Genomic DNA, 21,270 nt, shown 5'->3' with positions numbered 1-21,270 from the left:
AATATACATATATTCAATTTCAGACTCCAACGTTGAAGTTCCCTTTTTTGGTGCTACTGAACAAACTGAAGCACCCTCAAGTAGACCCCAGGTGGAGGATTTATTTTAATACAAGGGGTTCCACCGACTAGGTCCGGAAGAAGACAAGACTACTTCAAAACCTGCTGAAACGTCCGCACAAGCGATAGGACCTTAAAACACTGAGCTCTGTCCACACCTCTAGCCAATTGATCGTGACGTCAACAGGATAGGCAAGAGGACCTTCTCAAAAGTAATAGATCAAGATTTGGACCCCGTGACCCAGATAGAAACTCCTATGCTTAATTTCTAAGGGACCCACCAAGAGCACAGACCCACAGAAACATATGGGCCATAGCAATAGCAAAATAATAGAGGCATCACTGTATATTCAAGGTTCACACACATGCATATAACTAAAATGTTTATGTTATGTATATTTATTCATGTATGTCTCTCCATGGAAAGTCGGGATACAACATTCCTCTATTGAATATATGTATATTGATTCCTGTTCCATAACTCCGTCTGCATGTACGGTTTGATTTAGAATTTGACGTATATTATATATGAAGTGCACCATTTAGAAGAGCATGACATGGCAAATGCTGTTTTGTCACGCGTTTTGAAATAGAGGAAAAATATGTTATATCCCCCCACAAAAGATCAAAGAAAACAAAAATCAAGAAAAAAAAAAGAGACGTTGGGGACTGATAGACCAACGTTCTGTAAACATGTATATTATAAAAAAACTTTGAAAAACCACATAAGGTGAGTGTAATGCTGGGAACACTGGAAACCAGAAGACATTTACTGTCACACATAATGAAAAACAAATGCACACCGTGTGCACATAAATTTATCTATTAGGACAATAATTTGTTACATAGTATCTTTGCCCTAGATCTGAATATAGAGGGTATTCCCTTCTGTTAAACAGCTTTTCCTCAACTCTTCTCTGATCTCTCCATCATTAAATACTGGATGGCTTTGCACTCTCTGATGCTAAACTCTAGCAAAACAGAGGTGCTCTTCTATGCCAAGAGCTCTCATCTCTGCCAATGCAGTTACAACCCGACACACTCCCCTACTCTTAGTCAGCTAGAAACTGCAGTGTTATCCATGACCCTTCTCAAACCTGCTCTACTTCATCTCCAAAACTGCAACAGCAGCTCGCCTCGACCTCCTAAATATTAGGAAAAGGAGGCACTTCCTCATTCATTTTAACACCGCCAAGCATCTCCTAACAACTTGTCTCTAAACTAGACTACTGTGCCAGCATCCTCTTTGGTCTCCCGAACTATGCTTTTTATACTCTCGACAAGATGATTAACTTTGCTACAAGTACTCCCTCCCTTGACACCTACTTCCTCTTACTGTCACCAGGATGGATAGCTGATAATGAAAAATGAGGCAGATTTAAATGTCTTCTCCTGGTTCACAAATCTATCCATGGTAAGGCACTACTGTATCTATCCTCCTCTATCCAACTCTAAAAGGCTTCTTGTAACCTCTACTCTGCCTCGACGACTACCGTTGTGGCTCCTTACCCTCCCTGTGCTTCCTTTCGCCTCCGCTCCTCTTCTTGCTCCACTAGCATGGAATTCCCTTCCCCGAGACATACGAGAACCAGCCCACACAGATTTGTTCAAAACCAAACTAAAAGCCTACTTCCTTGCTTCAGACTGCGCTTCTTAACCATACCTGTATCTGCCTGCTAGCTAACATTGTTCCTGTGCCTCTGTCCCTCACTTCCTCAGTATCCACTTTAGCACATTCACCATCATGCTCACATCCTGAGCACAGCTGCATGCAACCCCTACCTCCACTTAAAAATGTCAAATGTTGGTTGCCCTTAATCTATGTAAGTCCACTTATGTATTGACCCCAGTGACTGTTCCATTTACTCCCCTCCACAACCTAGTCAGCATGTCCCTTAAACTCACCCCATTGTAAGAAGCTCACTGCTTCCCGTCAAATCCGAAATATCTATTGTATTTTCTTTGGCTATCAAAAGAGCATTAAAGTAGCACATATGTTATCCTACCGCACTCTGCCCTGGCATAAATTGAACACAAAACAACCCAGTGGAAATCAGCAGCCAGTTCCTTCACTCAGCGAATGAAGGTCATGCGCACCTTTCTTGACCATGTTCCCCAGTCTTGCTCTAGAATGCCACCAGGGGAGACATGGCTTCTTAATCTAAAAATATTGGCACGCACTATCGAGAATAGACACATTGAAGCAACAGCTTTCCAGATTCTTGCCTCCCTTGCCCTTTTTTAAGCAGCGATTAAAAGCGCCCCCAAAGAGGGTGGCATGCACGAGTACATACAAGCCCCTCCCCAGTTTCCATGTGGAGCACTTGGCGTCGCATAAAACTGCTCCACAGCACCCACCTGGAGCAGAGGTTATTAGTCAGACAAATGTTTAATTTTCATACAACTGAGTAATCTCTTCCAAAGCCACACAACTCTCGTTTACGACTAGGGCTGTGCGAAATTGTCGGATTCTAAAGCAAAATCTGTCCAATTTTGTTCCGCCGCCCCTGCATATTGAAAAGAGCAGCAAAAGGTTTCTCATGCCACTGCGCTAACCTAGCAGGAATCGAAAAGCGTGGCGCGAAACTAGAGTGGAACGAAAAACCTGTGCGAAGTTTCTCATGCCGCAGTGTGAAACTAGTAAAGATTTTTTTAAAAGGGCGGTGCAAATTTTCTCGTCTCGCTACATCAAACCTATGTGGAAACAAAACACCATGGTCCATACGAAACCGCACAAAACTGGGTGAAATTAGTGGCGACAGAAACGTAATGCTAATTTTGCAGAACGGGTGGAAGCAGATTGTAGTGCGAATTCCACGCTTTACAGGTGGACATTTCGCCCACCCCCATTTACGATTCCAAAATAATAAAGTCCCACTCCATCCATGAACAAGAAACTGACAAGTATCCTTGCACCATACCTTGTAGTGTGGTTGACCGGGAAGGGGACCCATATACTTTTTTGGAGTGGTAGTGGGATTTTTTATATTATAGATTTTCATAAAAGTACCCATCACAATTCTGCAAAGCCCAAAGCAATCAACCTCAGGGATGTTACATGTCCTAATGCTTGCTATTTAGCTACGTTTTGTCAATTTGTATAACTCATTGGCATACTTTGGATCTGGCAACAAAAAAAATTAAAACAAAAAAAAAGGTAGGTCTAAACAGGAGCTGATAAGAGGTTGCTTTTAGGTCGGATGTTTGAGGTAGGCTATATTTTAATGTTGCCTGCGTGCAGTTGCCTGCATCTGCTTCAAGGTAGTGGTATGGGTTGGTAGTAGACAGACTAAGACTTTGGTAGGTGCTTGTTTCTGGAGAAAGTGAGATAGGCGAAGTGTGCCATTGTAGAGTTGGGCGAGTGGTGAAAGGGGGGAGGAGGTTGAGTTAGCCACAGACGAGTTGCAAATCTTTCATTACAACACAGCAAAGATTGCGAACAATGAATCACCATTACACAGTCTGTGCTTATGGACATACCCTGCACCAATTAAACGCAGCATGGCCGGAAAAAATAACATACCCATTTAAAGGAGTTATGATACTTATTGGAGAAAGAGGGATCGGACCAGGAATCCTTCCACCTGACATGGCCTAGCAAAAAAAATAAAAATAAAAACCACCAATACAAAATAAATGTTTAAAAAAAATAAAAGCTTGGTTTGCACAGTGCTTTTAGCAATGAAAAACATTTTCTTTCAAGGTTTGTATAACCTTATATCCCTCTTAGAAGCATCACATTTTTACTGTCCTGTTGTCACCCATTATGTTTGAGCCCCGGGCTACGTTTTTTGTTCGGGTTCGGCGTTACGATACTTGGTGGGGTGGGGGCGAGGGGGTATACCTTGTAGCATGGAGTGACCATCCTTAGTGGATTGCTGCAGTTAACTGGGTTTTCCATAGAACGTGGCGTGAAACATAGCATACATTACATCCCCAACAACATGGCAAGTACAATATCCAGGGAGAGACCAAATGCTGTTCAACAATTTCACAATATGCTACAAGCAATAGATAGGCGTGGGGTTGTAGTGTACTGTGGAGCCTAAATCCGTAAGAAGCTACCCAATGTTGAGCAAGCGTTATTTAGGAGGTTGTAGGTGTGGTACCCAAAGGTTTACAAATTGTGGGCTAGTTCTTTTTTACTAGTATGCTTATTCAACCACACAACACAAGGCTGACAGATGATGGCACCGACTTAAACCTCACAGGGCTAAAAATGTCAAGCAGCACACTACTAGCCAAGCATGCAAATTCACTTGCCCTATGAATTTGCCACATACACACAGCATGACATTTCTTACACGCCAAAAGTCATTCATCATTAACCAGTGGAGAGTGTACATGTTGAGGCCTGAAATGCAACCTCAATTTTAAAGTAACTTCCAAAAATCAAATCAACAAGTTGCACTTGCGGATATGCTGCTACCCCGCCTCTCTCCCTCAGTTTCGATGTGGGGGAAGGGAGGGATACGGGGAGAAGAGTGATGATTTCAGATGCATGTTTACTAGAGCCACACATTGCCAACAGTTTTGCAGCTAGAAAGGGAAAGGGCAGAGGGTAAGGGGCACATGTTGGGATTAAATTGATTAAACATTGTAAAGGGTATCCTTTTTTACATTTTACAAAGTCAATTTCTATTATCAAAACCTAAAATAACCACATAAAATATTTTCTGATAGAGGGCTACTAGTCAAAGATGGAAAGCATGGGACACTTCTATTGTACTCTTGAAATACCCCTATGAGAAAGGGGTAGGAGACAAATAGCTCCTGGCAATTTCAAACCCTGGTTTTATTTGCTACAAAGTAGTTAGTAACTCACATTTGTGTTATTTAGCTCCTGGTTATAGTTTAGGAGTACCTGGTTGGCTTGACACCAACGGTTATCAGAAGCTTCCCCTCCACCCCAGGCCTACTGGTGGCATACAAAAATAACCATATCACATCAACCCTGTGCGCGTGGGACTTTCCATCAATGAGCACTAGGTCACTGCTAGAAGACATTTAAAGCATAGAGGGTCATTGAATGCACAGAATAAGTTTGTTTGCATCACATTGGGTAGTTCCCGCTTACTGGGTGATGTTTGATACCCAGCTGCTTTCAGCTCCTGCCCGGCAAACCCTTAGTTTCTTACAAAGAGCAATTTGGGAACCCAAGAATGACCAATGACAAATATGAATGGATCAAAGGAGCATTTATACAGGATAACAATAAGACAACTCCGCTCAGATCACACAAATTTATCTTGCAACAAAATATAAGTTTTGTATCAAATTTGAAATATAGCACATTAGCTTTTTCCACATTAAGGTGGTGGTGATTGAGCCGGTGGGTTCTTAACTGCAGCAAGTAGGGTCAGGGGATCTTGGCCAAACATTACATTTCAAGTTTGTGTTCTATGAAGAGAAAAAAGGGTAATTCACGGAAGGAGGATTTGTTGCAGTGCAGCTTTAAGGTATTTCTCCAAACAATGCATTCTAAGCGATCGTGTCCAAGGAGAAGAAGAAAATAAACCAGCACTTGGATTGTATGCATTGCTGTGCAGTTGTGTGATCTAGAGCAAACAATATAGTTAAGAGTTCTTGTGTTCAATAAGAATGCACCCAATAAACACTATTCAATGTGGGGATCCATTTAAGTGCAGCCTGTTCATCTTTGGCGCAAACAACATTTCAAATCATTAGGACATGTAGGGCAGAAAGAAAAACAATCAGCAATGTGATTTGGTTGTGTGTGTCGCAGTGTAGCACTGTGCCCTCAGGCAAACAGTATATTTCGAGTTTTGGTGTTCAAGGAGAATGAAATCAGCACTGGGAGGTGGAACGATTGCTTGCAGTGAAGCCATGTGATCTTGGCCAAACTGCATATCATACGCTCTTTTATTAAGCGCAAATGCTACTCATCCTGGGACTTGGGAGAGTAGGGATTTGCAGTGTTGCTTTGTGATTGTGTTCAAGGCCACAGATTCTGAGCAAAGACAGCAAAAAGTATGCAATATGTACATTAGTATAACAAACCGCATGAGTGTTATTGAGATTAAGGGGCATATACTATCTGCTTTAAAACAAGCATCATACAGTGCAGTTTTCTACTTCCCATCTTCTCCCCACTGCTGCTCGCACTAAAAGCACAGAGGTTTTCTTGGGAACAACCAAAAAAACGTTAACGGTTTTAAAAGTAATGAGGACGATGCCCCATTCTCCCAAAGAAGCTGTGACTGCCACTCAAGAGTACATTGTTAATGAACTTGGAAAGTACCTCCAACTTTTTGAAGTGCAGCCTACTTTGCCAAATCTGAAGATGAGCCGCAAAGCATAGAAGTCGACACCTGGTGATTGCATTCTCTCAATGCTTGATCCGATGACTCAGTCCGGGTGTCTAGTGAAGGAGTGTTCTGGGAGTTTCTCTGCAAGCCTATATCCCGGGTTTGAGTCTCAACCATAGTCTTTAGCTCACCATCCTTTCACATATTTCCACTACTTATCAGTCTTTGTCCTGCCCAAGGGCAGTACAGCACTGAAATGGCAGGCAATTGTCCCCATCAGTAATGGGGATCAAGAACCAGTGACCCAGCTCCCTAGTTCAGTAGGCACAAATCAAAGCAGGAAGCCACGATAAACACCTCTAAAGGAAGCCTTGCTGCTCAGCCCCTGTGCAGACACGATACAAATAGGCATGAATGTCTTAACAGGACATTATCTAGCATTTGTCAAAGGAGCATAGCATAAATGAACAACGAAACTCATAACGGATTAATAAGAGGAATCCTGACATATTGCATAAACAGCTCCCCAACTACCTCTCCCTACGCACGCCTGCAACGTTGATGAGATATTGTCTTACTGTCACCACTAGGCAGAAGTTTATTCAAAAGGGAGTAGAAAGTCAGGGTGGTGAAACACGGAGTGGCTGTGGCTTGGGGTGTGCACGGCTTAGGTCAAAATAGCAATAGCCTCAGGTTTAAATAATAATGGAGTCAATGGGCAAGGAGCCTGCTAAAAATAGGTGAGCAGCGCCATGGTTTAAAATACCAACATTTACATTTTTAAGACGGAGCTGGAAAAATATACACATTGTTAGCTTGGGTGTGTAACGCGTACGTACCTGCAGACATACCAGCCAGCTTTATCAGGACGCAACAATTCTGACAGGTTTGTTCGCCTGGGAGCAACAAGCAAGCCTGCAATACATAAAGACCCTTAAGACCAACTCAAAAAAGATCAACGTTTGATGATGCAATTACCAACTCTCTTAGAGCCTGGAAGCTGCATCTCGGCTTAAAGGGTAATCCTGGAGCCATAGCTTCACTGCAGATATGCCCAAAATGGTGGAAGTGAGATAACAAGGTGCCAGAATTCCAACTAGGGTCACCAAAATAAAGCCTAAGTGACAAAATCAAGAATGTTTTGGTGTGTTTCAACTGCGTATCAAAGCAAACACATGTTTAACGAGACAGTTACAACTGTCCCAGAAACAGAAACAGCCTCACAATTGGCATCTCTCCCATCCTGCTCAAGCCCAGCCCTGTAGAGAACAATAACCTAATTGACCTTAATCGCTGGGGAGGACCTTAAGCCTACAGAGAGCCTTTCCTGGAACCAACCAAGAAACATGTTATGTTTGCAAACACAACAATATTAAACCAATCGTACTGCAATAAAAACGGTCTTTACCGTTTTTTAAGATCAAAAAGCTCTGTCAAATTACGACATTAAAAAAAAAAAAAAAGCGCAGCCATGCAGGTCCTGTATTCTGGGAGCGGTGTGGTGACTCTCAGAGGGCACGTTACAACTGTCCTGCAGGTGTAAAGCAGCGAGACTGTCCACTTCAACATGAGAAAGAAGTGGAAACACAAGGCACAAATAAGAGGTTAAGTAGTTAGTTGCAGATAAGGAGGATGCAGCAAGATCAGAATGAACGAACAACAGCAGACCTTCTGAAACTACCATAAACAAACACCTCCATTTTTTTACGGAAATGTTTTTGTCCTCTTATGCCTCATATTAAGCCACTGTGAGAGCTTTGGTAGCCCAGAAAAAGTTATTGCAGAGCATTTGTCCGTATTCAAACAATTCAGGCTGTGAATCTTGTGTTTGGAGGGGGGGGCGCCCTGTTTCAAAACTCCACGGTAGTCCCAGTTCATTGAGCCCGTAAGTAAAATAATACCAGCAGTCCGACAGTTGTCCTTTCTGCAATACAGAGATTGAAAATCTCCAACACTTCCTTTTTCTATACCCTGCATATGTCGATTTACTGATGACAAAAACCTGTCTGTGCATTAGAACTCTAAAAGGTGGCATAAGATCTTAGTAAAAATCTTGTAAAAGCAGTCCCAGTATCTAAAGTGATCGAAGTGTATGAAAAGAAGTAGTGGAACTATGTTCCCTGCTGGCCTCCCCCCATTCCCTATAAACCCCATCACCATGTCCTCCCACATGCAATCCAACCCCCCCCCCCAAACAAACACACCTGCCATTTAAGGGAATGTTATGTTCAGTGCACTGAAGTGCAATTTAACTTCTTCCTACACTTTTATTTTAAAACTAAACCATTCCGAAATAGGATCTTTAAATAAAAACATAGGAACAGTAAAACCTAAAAAAAAAGAAAAAGAAAAATAGTAGAGGAGCACCACTCCCGCTCACTTCGACCACTGGTGATATCCTTTTTTAGTTTGGGATACAGATGTTAGAGCCACGGATAAGCCGAAACTATTGCATGAACACAGATAGGGAGAATGGGAAGCTTTAAGGTGTTTGGCTATTTGCCCACAAATGGACTGGCCATGGCCATGCTAATCCTTATGGCCATACCTACCCAGTTCCTGCCCTCCCAAAACAACTCCTCATGGGTCTTTCTTTCCAATAAAACTTGCCCTAAAATCATTGATTCATAAAAATTCATCCTATTGTCGCACGATTTCATAAACCTATATCCAATATGTTCCAGGCCATCATATGGAAATATTAAATATTACGTGGATAATGGCCTCCCCACATTATCAGCAGAGACATTCTTGTCTGGGAATTCCCAATTTTGGACCCTCGCTCTCCAAAGAGGATGTATCATTAAATGTAATCAAATACTGCCTTACTAGGTGGCCGTTAAAGCATCAATATATTTGAGAAGTTGTCTCTGTTCTAACATAATAAAGGGTTCACTGTTGACATTTGACGCCAATCTCAGTGTCCGCGGCATAGCTATACTTCTTTAACCTACGCTTCACAGCTCTCTTTAGGGATTGGTTTATAGGCCCCTTTGGGTGCAATATCTGGCAAGGCTGCCATTTCTTGTAGATTCCCAACAGTTTCCCTAAACCTCCAAACAATTTTCAATCACTCATCCCTCGAAAAGCTTGAAAAACCTGTACCATTATTGTATCGTTATCCAATTTCATTAGCTTCTCATAACACATAGATTTATAATTTATCTCTGAATGTTTACTCATCAGATCAAACTCCAAACGCACAAATTCTAAAGGTAATTAATGATTCAGGTATTCTTAGCAGAAGACACAAGATTGTATCTTCTAGTCGTACCAGTGCATTCTTCTAGTGGCGTCACCATTCTTCTACACCGGATAAAATACAAGATACGATTTTAGATCTGTATAACAGCAATACCGCCTTAATGGAATAGCCTCTCTGTTTGTCAATAAATTGACTCACTCTAGTTTGCATCATGCATTTGGTGCATGTATATTACCAATGCACCGACCATTTAAACGTATCATCGATCATTACACCCAAGTATTTAGAGCAAGTAACTTTTTCAATTGGGTTAGAATCTAGTCTCCAGACAAATTGAGGCCGAAATCCATGCCAAAGTAAATGCCATAATTTGATTTCTCAATATTGATATGCAAGCCATTTTCAATTGCATAATTACCCAGAGCATCAATCAAGAGTTGGCGCCCTCTCAAGGTGTAGTCCAGGAGAAGCAGCTCATCTGCATATCCTGACCATCCTATTTTTAGGGCACCAATTTTAACAGGGCATGCAGCCGGAATGGTTAGGACGTCACCAAGGAATAGGTTAAGGAGGGTTGGGACCAGTACGCAGCCTTGCTGAACCCCCTCTCTTAGCGGATATCCATTCAGACACCCTAACCTGCCCGTCAATTTTAATTCCAACCCTGGTATCAGAGAGTGTAGCTACATAATCATCGACCAAGGGATATGCAGTATATTCCATGACACCAGTTTTTGCCATAGGCGATTTCTCAAAAGTGTTGAACGCTGCACTCAATGAAAGTGGAATACACTGGACTTGACGTCTTTGCCAGCTGTATTCCACCGCCGACTCCCAAGCAAGCAAGTTGTGGCTTGTAGTTTGACCTCTAAAACCAGTCTGATTAGGTGGGGGAATTTGAAAACAATTCGGCAGTTATGCCGAACATCGCTAAAAGGCGATAATCAGCGGGGGTTCTTCGAACAACCGTTATTACATATTGGCAAAATGTTGCTCTCCTAAGAACTACCCCGTTTGCCAATGTGCACAAATAGAATATGCAATGCAAGCGCACATGGTGACTGTTTGTTAAGAGCTTTGCAGGTCCCATGCAGGGTGCGATGAATAACATTTTCCAAATAATTTAACAATATCAGCCACTGAGCCAGGTCAAAGCGGATACAATATTAGGCTTTTCTACATCTGCAGGTAACTCAACTCCCATCATCTTACCTATATGTATGCACCAATCCTAGTCACATACAACACTGGTCCAACTATTTGGGTTTTACAATTCCCAATTTCTGAGAACATTCTACTTTCTTGGTACTTTGAAACCTGCAAGAGTCTGCAGTTGGTTGGGGTGGGAGGTCAATGAGATCAGAGGGAGTCAGTCAAGCAAGGTTGCTATGGCATTGAGGTGTCTAATGGAGGGAACAGGGCTTAACAGCCGAGAAGTATTAGATAGCCGGAGCACACCATCAGTCGTCAGTTTTGTTATCACTATTTAAAGCACAAGTTTATGTGAACGCTCCATCTGTCAAGCTACTTTACATAGCAATTCTGAAAATGCCTTCCTGGCCAGACTCTAAAAAACAGATTTACAATCAGGTGTCATTTCACATGGCGACGACCCAGTTGGAGGCAGGCATTCAGGTCAACTGGTGAAAGGTTATGGTCAAAGGTGTTAGGCATGGAGGTATGTGGTGTGCACTAGGATAGTTACTATTGGCTTTAGGTGTGCCTTTGCCAGCTGACGCCTCCCATTTATTTGCTCTACTGATGGGATTTATGATGTTCCCACATGAAGACCTGGGTATTCTATGCATCATGCAGCTCACATTTGAGGTTTAGCACTCTACTTCTCGCTGGTTTGTTCCCAGCTCTTTTTCGTTAATGCCAGTTTAGGAGTAATTCCTAGAATGGATGTAGGTATTTTGCAGCTTATAGTTTGGGATCATCATTGTAAATTTCAAGTGATGCATGGCTTTCTACGGCCAGGTCCAGAACCAACTCTGGCAATGCCAGAAACTCAAATCCTCCTTGATATGTTGTGGGATCCGGGCGGGGGTCATCAAAAGGACACTCGCCCGCTTTCTCAAGGTCATGCTGTACTTTAAATGTGCCATCTCTACAGTCCACTAGTTGTCTCACAAACATTTGACTAGTCTAGGTTTATTATGGTCGATCATCATGCTAGAACTATTGATAATGAAAATCTAGGATATAGGGCAGACTAAAATTCAGTGTCTGTAGGCAGCGAGAACAGGTATTTTGTATTCAATTCAACAGCAATCCTTTTATGAATTTCAGCAGAACGAATGCGTCATGCGTCATTCCCCTAATCCACCGGGAATGACGCATGCAACATTCAGGTGATACACATAGAACCCCTCCACAGCATAGGTTTTTTTCTGATCTGTTCGCTTGGGCTCAAACTCCAAAACTCAAGATTGAGTTTCGGTATTCCAGTTTTAGTTTTCAAATGCTTTTCTTGTTAAGTGCTTTGGCGCGGGTAACTCAGCAATGGTTTCCTCCTCTACAGAACTCTTAAGATCGTAACGGATCCAAATAAGGATTTGTGCACCAGGAGCTAAAAGCAGCTCTTGGGTATCGGCATCACCCTGTAAGTAGGAACTAACTTTGGGGAACTACTAGCAAGCACATAGCTGGTTGGAAATCTATAATCGAATGCCATTATATATTGTCCACTATAGTTTAAATGTCTAGATGTGTTGTAATTCTCCTTCAGACAAATTCCCAAACACCAAGATTTAAAAATCACATAGGTATGTTTATATAGGAGCAGTTGTCCCGGGGAATCAGAAATACCTCCTGGGGGCTGTTAGCATCAAGCTAACCAGGCTCTACTAGCAGGAGCTAAATAGCTCACAGCTCTTGGTAATTTCGAACCCTGCATAATAATCGCACTCACAAATATACCATAGCGCTTGCCACCATTATGGAGATCTAAGCATAAAGTCCAAGTATGAAAGACCAGAGGCACGTGGACCGGTCTCCCACTCAAAGATAGGGCGCTGACTTCACCTACATGCCATTTGGTAAATTGAAAAGTATGAATTCTGATTACAGAAAAATAAAATGCATCATTGACCAATACCAACTTTGTAGACAAAAATCAAGATGCAAAGCAGATATTACAAAAAGTGTCTTCTGCGCAGCCTATTTTGAAAACACATACCATATCATACCATACCATATCAAGTAGGCAAAAAGAATGCAGTCTTTCCTTTGGGATGAAGAAAACCGAATGCAAGATTGAGAGCAGGAAGGGGAAAGGTAAGGCCCCACAGGCTTCATTTCTTCAGGGCATGTAAGCATGGAACAAATAAGCCGAGCAAAGAGCTGGTATAGGATTCAGGTGTAGTTTGTAGCAGGTCTGAAAAAGTCTCAAGCTGAAAAAATGTGTACTTCACAGCCTTGCTAAAAGAAATTGTCCTTAGCGCTAGAGAAAGGAATACTTCTCAACTTTTAATCGAACAGGACCATAGAGAAGACACAGATCTAGCATGGAAACCGGCTTCTTTTTATTGTACCAGACATGCTGGATAGGGGCATGCATGTTGGACCCAAGCCTACCTCATTGACATAAAGCCTTGGCATTATGCCATTCATACTGAAGAACATTACGCTGGATACATTTTGAAATGACGTATGACGGGTCATCAACACTTGACTCGCACCAGGTTTCATAACAAATAGTCCTCTCAGGCTAAATAGCCAGGTTTCTTTTCTTGTGTTACGGAATTCTGTTTTGTGCCTTGAAAAGGACCTTTATGGTCGAAACACGCGTTGGCACCACATGTCTCTTAATTTAATACATCACTAATAAACTACTTGTTCACCTGATACTGCATTTCAATCCTGAATTCTTGTCAGATGTCAGCGCATGTATAAGGATCCAATTTTAATTTCCCTTTTTTTCCATACTAGGCAGGGGTAGCCTAGGGATGCATTATCTGCCGCTGACACAAACATACAACTTACTTTGTCTAATTTCAGATACTTTTTTGCTCTGCAAATAGAAGCTTCCATCACCCAATTTAACGATACTTCATTTACAGCTCATCAAACTACATGCTTGTCTCCTACACAGGACCAGCTTGCACTTCTCAAGTTTGAATACTGGCAAAGCTGGCTCAGCACTTTTTCCTTCAGGGTTCATTAAATTGAGTAGCATTAAAACAGGTGATAAAAAACAACTATTATAGCACTTACAAGGAAGAGGAATCCAGCATTTAAGGGGTCTGTAAAAACGTAATATCGACATTGAAAGGTCTCAGCAAGACTGCTTCCAGGGCCAGACGGGGAAATAAAATATCATCTCGGCCACCCACAAAGTTGTTTACATTCATGACTGCACTCTGCTGTTTCACAGAAGACAGTCTGAGTAGTACCAAAGCATGCATTTTTGTAACGTGTTGTGAACATTTTGAAAGCACACTGAGGCTCCAACATTGGTCAAAACTACCAGCAGTGCACAAAGTCACTAAAAAGGCCCACATTCACACAGGATACTATCCCAACAAAACATGCCAGGCCAGTTTTTTGGTCAATGCATTGTGGGCCAGTCAGTGCCTACGAAAACTGAACTTTCTGAGCTAAATCTCAGATAGCGGACATTTAACAACGTCATGACGGACCTAGCCTCGCCATAAATAGAAGAAAAGAGCAACAGCTTCTCCTGATTTGTGGTCACGGTGGAATTTTCCAGGCTCTCACTATTTCCCAACGTTATCAGCTCATTTTTCACAATACTCAAAGAGTTTAAGGAACTTGCCCAGGATTGTGTAAAAGAAAATACTCAAGTTCCTGGTTCTTGGCTTGTAACACTCAACTGTACATATAGGCCCTGCTGTGCTTGGTCAGTGCAGCGTGGGTTACACTCAACAAAAGAATGACGTTATTCTTTCCATCAGTCTAAATTGACAGCAATAGACAGGAGACCAACAGCTCCACCCACCATCTAACAGCATGGTATCAATGTCAACATAATCAGGCCATCTATAATCAAACAATTTCACACACTACCGCCAAAACAAAGTCGTCCCCGCACTCTGATTTTCCCTGTGCACATTGTCTCCTCCCAAGGGATGGATGTTGTGACACTCACCTCGTAGCTACAAGTAACGAGCACACCTAGCTTTCAGTCTTCTGCCCCCTACCTCTGTACTTTATTTGGTACAAGGACTATACAAACTACATCAGCAGTACCTCTCGAGGATCAGCCTGGGCCAAAAGCTTCAGCATACAACCAGTTTTGCTGAATCTTACCATATCTTGAGATAGTGCAGCAAGGTACAGCACTTTGCACATAGGTATTTTACCCTGGAAAATGCCGTCCTCTGGTTGGCTCAAATGAGGATTCAAAAGCAGCCAACCATTCAAGTGACAGATCACAGAGTTTCACAGCTTATGCATGTGTGCATCAGGCAGGTTGTCGTCTTAACCGAGCCTCTACTCACATGGTTAACGTGTTCAGATGTTTTTACTTGCATTCACCTACTTTGAACACATTTTATTTTGTCACAAAACACTGGTAATACTTTTAGTATTGGACCTCTGATTCACAAGCAATTAGTTGATAACACGTTTGTCTGAAGGTATTACTTTTTTGACGAGGGTGGCATAATAGTTACTGCACACTTTACTATACCCTTCTTTCTCCTAGGTCATAGTAACCCCACATTCATAACCCCTAATCCATTATGACATGTTTCTAAACGATAAAAAATATGTTGCAAGACACGTTACATTAAACCAGAGGTTTATATACAGCTGGTAGTAGCGAAACTACTGATTAAACAACATATCTTCACAAAATTATGCTTCTCATTCCTGTAACCTATGCCACAGTCCTACTGGTAGTTAAGGTCGTTTTTCAAGTGGGGGTCGGGGGGTTACGATTCAGGCTCAGTGGAGAAACCCACTGGGTTGTGGGAGAGAAAAGCAGTAAAGAGCCAAGTCAGCAACGCTGCAGGAGCAGTGACCCAATCTGAATGGAAAGGGGAGGTTTCAGGTTCGAATCCTATGCTGTACCTGAATGCTGGTTAGGGCACTCTAGCTGCGGCAGCTTCTCTTTAAATTTGAATGATGGGGGCGGGGGACTCTGCTGATGCTCAGCAACTCGTATGGGTGATAGAGGGGAAGTCTCAATTACATCTTTGCATTTGATGTTTAATTGTTCAACCACTGACCCTAAAAAAAACTCAAGTTTGCCTTATCTGACCAGTCTTGTAATCCTTGGATAAGAGGGAAAAATTAGGACCACTACCAAAGTAGATATTATAGAATAGGCTTGTCTACTGTGAAAGATCACCACTGTGGTAGCTTTAGCAAATAGGCTTGGCTGTGGAGCGGTGTATTTAGCCCAGGCCAGTGGTATCTAGACCAGATAAACAAATATTTGTACTTATTTAAGCTCCAACATAGAAGCAGAAATCCATGGAATGGTTCGATTGTCATGTAGGCCTGGGTGAACTTTCTTAAAACTGATCAGTATGCTCCTACAGGCGAGATTCGGGGCTCCCACAGATTTTTCTTCCAGCACCAATCTCCTTTAAGCGTCATTATACATCTTCAGGGTTAATTTGAGGTGGTCTGGGGGGTGGAGGGGAGAGACATGCAAAAAATAACTTCAAACGCTGCAGCAATGGAGAGAAAGGTTATGGGGAAGAAAGTGTTTAGGGTAAGGCTGGATTACGGGGCTGAGGTTTTTTTATATTGCACTTAATGCCAGGGACCAGCCTCTTAGCGCGGCACAGGAATTCACGTGGTCTTTCTTCCAAGACAGAGGCTGTTGCTCCATACCTATTCTGCCACGTTAGCAAGAGAAAGGGGTCCTATGCATCTGTGAATGTTATCAAATTAGATCTATGCATATCCTGCAGGACCCAGACTTTAAACAGGGTAAGAACTCAGCCTTTCATCGTTCTGAAGTTGAAGTGGGCAAGTTTAAGACTTACTGCGCAACTAGAAGAGACAGTCAAATGCCAAGCACACCTGGATCTGTTTTTCCTCTTTCAGAGGTCCATACATTGACTAATATTGAAGATTAGAATACAGCATAGTGAACAAACGGGTATGACACTCTGAGAAGGCTACAAATCTTGGGAAGAGTCAGTCATGTATTGCGTATATAAGGTTTCATACAGCAGAGTTTGCTTGCGCGAGGACCACAAAGGTTTTTTTTTTTATAATAGGAGCAGAGCTATTACTCAAAGTATACATCCTCTTGAGGATCAGTAGGGTTCTGAGAGGATCAGTCAGATGTCAACTGTTTACGAAGTAGATCATCGGACAATGCTTAAATGAATACCACTTAGTAGTACTGTAATATTATGATCTGCGTGCCTGGTAAAAACCACATCTTCCTATAGTATTTTTCTAAGATTACGTCAGCTGGAAAAGTTCTATATTAATCCAAAACCACCAGGTGCACAGAATTAGTCAAACAGTTTTTCTTTTAACATCCCTGGGAGGAAGGGTTCTGACCTTTTCCATCAAGTTTATACTGTGTTTGCTTTGAACATGTGATGGTATGGAAGGGTCCGACCTCTTCAACCCACAGTTTACATTTTATCAGCACCCATAATCGGTCATGAGAGTAACCCGAATCGGTCACCAAAGTATCATAAAAATGTGTCCAAGTCCACAAATCCCTAATGTAGCAAAAATTCAGAGAGTTTGAGGGGTGGACAAATATATTTGTCTACAATTATTGCTAAACGACCAGTTTCTGGGAGATGGCAGGGGCAATTGGGCTATAAGGAGAAGCAACACGCAGTTCAGAACTTGCACATCACTCCTTCAGGCTCATACCTGTGGGATTACCATTACGGTGCCCAAGCACAAGGGTAAAAAGCTCACGTCACAAAAGTAAGGGAGTTAAGTCAGGGCAAATAAAAAGGTGAGAAATGTTGCAATTATGATGCATAGTTGAAGGTCAATTGGTTACATGGTCAAATGTAAACAGACCTGTACCCAGGTGCTTACAAAAACCCATAGGGGCATTTGACGCATGCAAGTGTTTGAATGCCCTAGTTAAAACCTAAAGTGCATGGAGACCAGTAAATGCAAACAGGGTCGAGAATGTTGGTAAAGTTAAATGCCACAAAGCAACACTAGCCCAATTAAACCCATCCCTATGTAATGATTTACATACTGCAGCTATGTGTCCAAGGCCATTTCTACAACTCCTAACCATCAAAAAGGTCATAGCGTACAGGTGAAAAAGGAAATAACAGCAGAGCGAGACAGTGAAGATTTATTCTGTCTTCAGACATCACTGGGAGGGAGGGGTGGATGTGGTAGCATTAACAAAGACCCTAGACGACTTAAAGCACATTGACTCATACAAATGAACAAAAAGTTGGAGATCGCATTCAAAGTAGAAGTTATTATCGCACACTCGTTCCCCAAAGAAAAATCCAATGTATCAGATGATGCCCTAACTGTGGGGCTACTTTTAGGTCCTGCCAACGATAGCTTTATTTTGATCCCTGCATCGAGAGCGGAGTCGGGGGGGGGGGAGGGGGGATTTTTTGTCTTCCAAAAAACAAACACACGTCCCCTCTCCCAAATGTCTTCTCCGACCCTCTCAACCAGCTAAAAAGCAGAGGTAAAACGAAAGATTGCGCAGCAAATCAAAAATACGAGCAACATACAAATGAGGGGTTAGACAAAACTTTCTTGGTCTTTGCCCTATAGGAAAACATTAGGGACTGACTTCTCGGGGAGCTTTTCTCGGCTCCTCCACTTTTGGTTGCCATACAGCGTTAGTTTCAATACTTTTTGTCAGGAACTGATGCACTGTATCACAAAATGGAATACATGACTTTTAAAAACAAAACTTCACTGACAGAATGTTCACTGGCACGATCGTCCCTAACAAATCTTGTGCCACATATCTACTCCGTTAGAATGAACACAACATCCTGAACAAAAATCCACCCCAAATTCTGGATGGCACCAGTTCGCCCACCTAGACAATATCTGTTAAACTTCCCAAGTGCCCACTAAGGAAATGCGTCAAGAGCAGAATTCGCTGCCCAGGATGATACCATCAAATAACGAGACCATAAACGCCATATAAAACTAACGGCAGATATATTTCGTAGGAACACAGCGTTTACTCTCAAACATAAAAAAAAAACATTTAAAATGCACAAATCAATCTAAATACACGAGTTTGGTACACGCCAGCATTCAATGACATGCTTCCTTGTATCTGTACACACGCACTGCTACAGCTCACCTAGCAGCCATAGGCAGAAGTATAAGTCACGCACAAAATAAGACAGTAGACGTGAATGGTTTTACAAAAATGCTTAGCCAAATGTTTCTCAAACGCTACAGCATGTTCTACTATGACAAGCTATAGTGCCTTAAACTGGTAGCACGGGGAACCACTGTACCGCTAGAGCCGCTCTATTCGCTGGCTCTAGTCGCGGATGTACGGCACCTCAGCCCAGCGCTACCGCCCCCACCCCTCTTTCACTACCAGCGTCAGCTGTTGCTGAACACAAATAGGAGGAGCTCGTTTCCGTGAATGCTGGCCTCTACCAAACAGCGCAAGAAAGGGAGATCTTCGGGGGGAGGGGGCGGTAGGGGGGATTCCAACAGCAGGAGAACTAATGCACACAATTGATTACAGTACAATGACGTGACAAAAAGCAGGTAGAATCTGCATAGAACAAAACATTTATTTCCGATATTTTAAATAGGCAACATCTTTGCACTTAAGCAAAACACACACACCCCCTCGCTTAGAGATGGTAGGGCCCGTCTCTGGGCCGACTCCTGCTGATGCACATATCCAACACAGTCCAAGGCAGAGGGCAGAAATAATCCCACTAAAGAGCAGGCCGTGTCCCCGCTGGGGAGGTGCAGCTGACAGGGCTGCCAAGATGGCGCTCTAAGCAAGGAGCTCGGCTGCAGCAGGGAGGCCATATTGTGCTGGGTCCGCAGGGAGGTAGTGTACACAGCATCTATCTGCAGCCTGATCCTTGCACTGGTACCCCGTGTGGAGCATTCTCTCCTGAGCCTATAACCTTTCAGGACGCCGAGCTTGCCAGGGCGGCAGTTAGTGCTCGTCCTCGATTTTGACATTTACCACACCTCTCCAACTCTTCTTTCCTAAGGCAAACGGCCACTTGGACTGTACTGTCGAACCGTGTCTGATAATTCTTACAACCAACGCCTGCTTCTAGATCCTAGGATTAATACACATCAGACCTTACAATTTGAGTCCCACTGCACAACACAAAACCCTTGAAACAGTAGACAAGCCTACCCACAAATCCAATGCATCCACTGAAGGGGGGGGGGGTGGCGGAGACTATAGCCGCAGCCATTGTCATTCCTACTGCGGCATATCTCCAACCCTTTACATTAGTGGGAGACAACCCCAATGGCTGGGGGTTTCAGACGCCCATCCCATTATAACCCTCGATTGTCATGAAGGGCGGCCCCTCCCGATAGCCCCCACGTACTCTTTCGTCCACCACTGCAAGTGCCAGTAGCACTGCTAGAATCTGCAAATAAGTCGCATCCCTAACGCCAACACATTAAGGCGCCCAGCCCTCACATATGGCCCTCAGTTTGTTAACAACTCGGTGGATCTTCCGCAATAGGTAGCCCACGCCAACTTCTTTTGCATATCCATGCTTCTCACTCTCAGCATAATTAGGCTACACGTGCGCAGCTTCCCCGGCTCTCGTGTGGGTCACACACCAAACTGCCTTGCACCCCTCAGTCTGCTTCCTTGGCAAGCAACCAAAAATGCAAGAGGAGCTTCACCCTCGAAAGTACATCGCACTCACATCTCAAATTCGTAAATTGCACCAATCACTGTGGCTCGTAGCAGAATCATACCTATGGAGTGTCTATTCCTTTCACTTGGATCAGAGTTTCTTTTTATACAACAGTCCTAAACCAATGGAAATGTGAATACTGGTACAAAAAGGATGACCGCACCAAACTAACACTGGGTGCTCCTAGTGGAGGATATGCTCTCTTGCAACTGCATGCCCGGTTTATGGCGATGTGGTTGTAGTGGTCTGCGCAGAATTCTGGGATCTGTTCCCCAATCTCAGGGTGCTGGATGTCAATGGTGTCAAACTAGCTCTTTAGAACTCATCAGCATAGCTATGCAGAAGGCTTACCACTCTTAAATATTAGGGGATGGCGTTTAGGGGGTTTCGGGGCTCTTCCCCAACCATAGGGGGTCTTCTATTTTGGGAGTCGGGAGGGGGGGTGGAGATTGCTGGCCTGCCCTGTGAGTGCTCAGAGGATGTCGCCCGTAAGGCGTTAAAGTCTCTTACCAGCATTGTAGGTGGAAGGCTGCTGGGCAGTGGTCACAGCAGAGCAGGTCCCCTCCTTCCCTGCAGCTGTCGCAGCTGTCATGGTTGGTGGCCCTGCCGCTCCTCCTACTTTCCTTGTCTGGCTTCTTGCTCTTCTTTTCCCCATCCTCACTCTTGGGGGGAGCCAGGAGGGCCTGGATTTGCTGGGGACAAACAGAGACATGTTAACAAGTCACCTGCAGCCAACACTTGGCTGTTGCATCATAAGCAGTATTGCACCTCAGTGGGCTGGGGCGGTTGTAGGACTGATTCACGCACGTCAGCCAAGGCCAAACAGCCAGTTAAGATCTGGCGTAACACACTCAAGAAATTGGTCCACAAAGCATAGAGCCACAGAAATTGTATTTGATGTAAATATGCAATTATGTGAAATA

General features: G+C 43.2%; 1 protein-coding gene across 1 annotated transcript in view; it reads right to left on the bottom strand.

The window, feature by feature from the left end:
- The window catches only part of PHF12 (PHD finger protein 12), a 689,998-nt gene that overhangs the window by 664,523 nt on the left and 4,205 nt on the right, over positions 1–21,270 (bottom strand). The window contains exon 2 of the mRNA XM_069615300.1: positions 20,858–21,039. Coding sequence (XP_069471401.1) covers positions 20,858–21,039 — 182 coding nt within the window. The remainder of the gene's footprint in view (positions 1–20,857; positions 21,040–21,270) is intronic.

The sequence above is a fragment of the Ambystoma mexicanum genome, chromosome 9, assembly GCF_040938575.1.
Source record: "Ambystoma mexicanum isolate Mex_15411 chromosome 9, UKY_AmexF1_1, whole genome shotgun sequence".
In the NCBI taxonomy this organism is placed as follows: domain Eukaryota; kingdom Metazoa; phylum Chordata; class Amphibia; order Caudata; family Ambystomatidae; genus Ambystoma; species Ambystoma mexicanum.
This window is presented reverse-complemented; position numbering and strand designations above follow the sequence as displayed.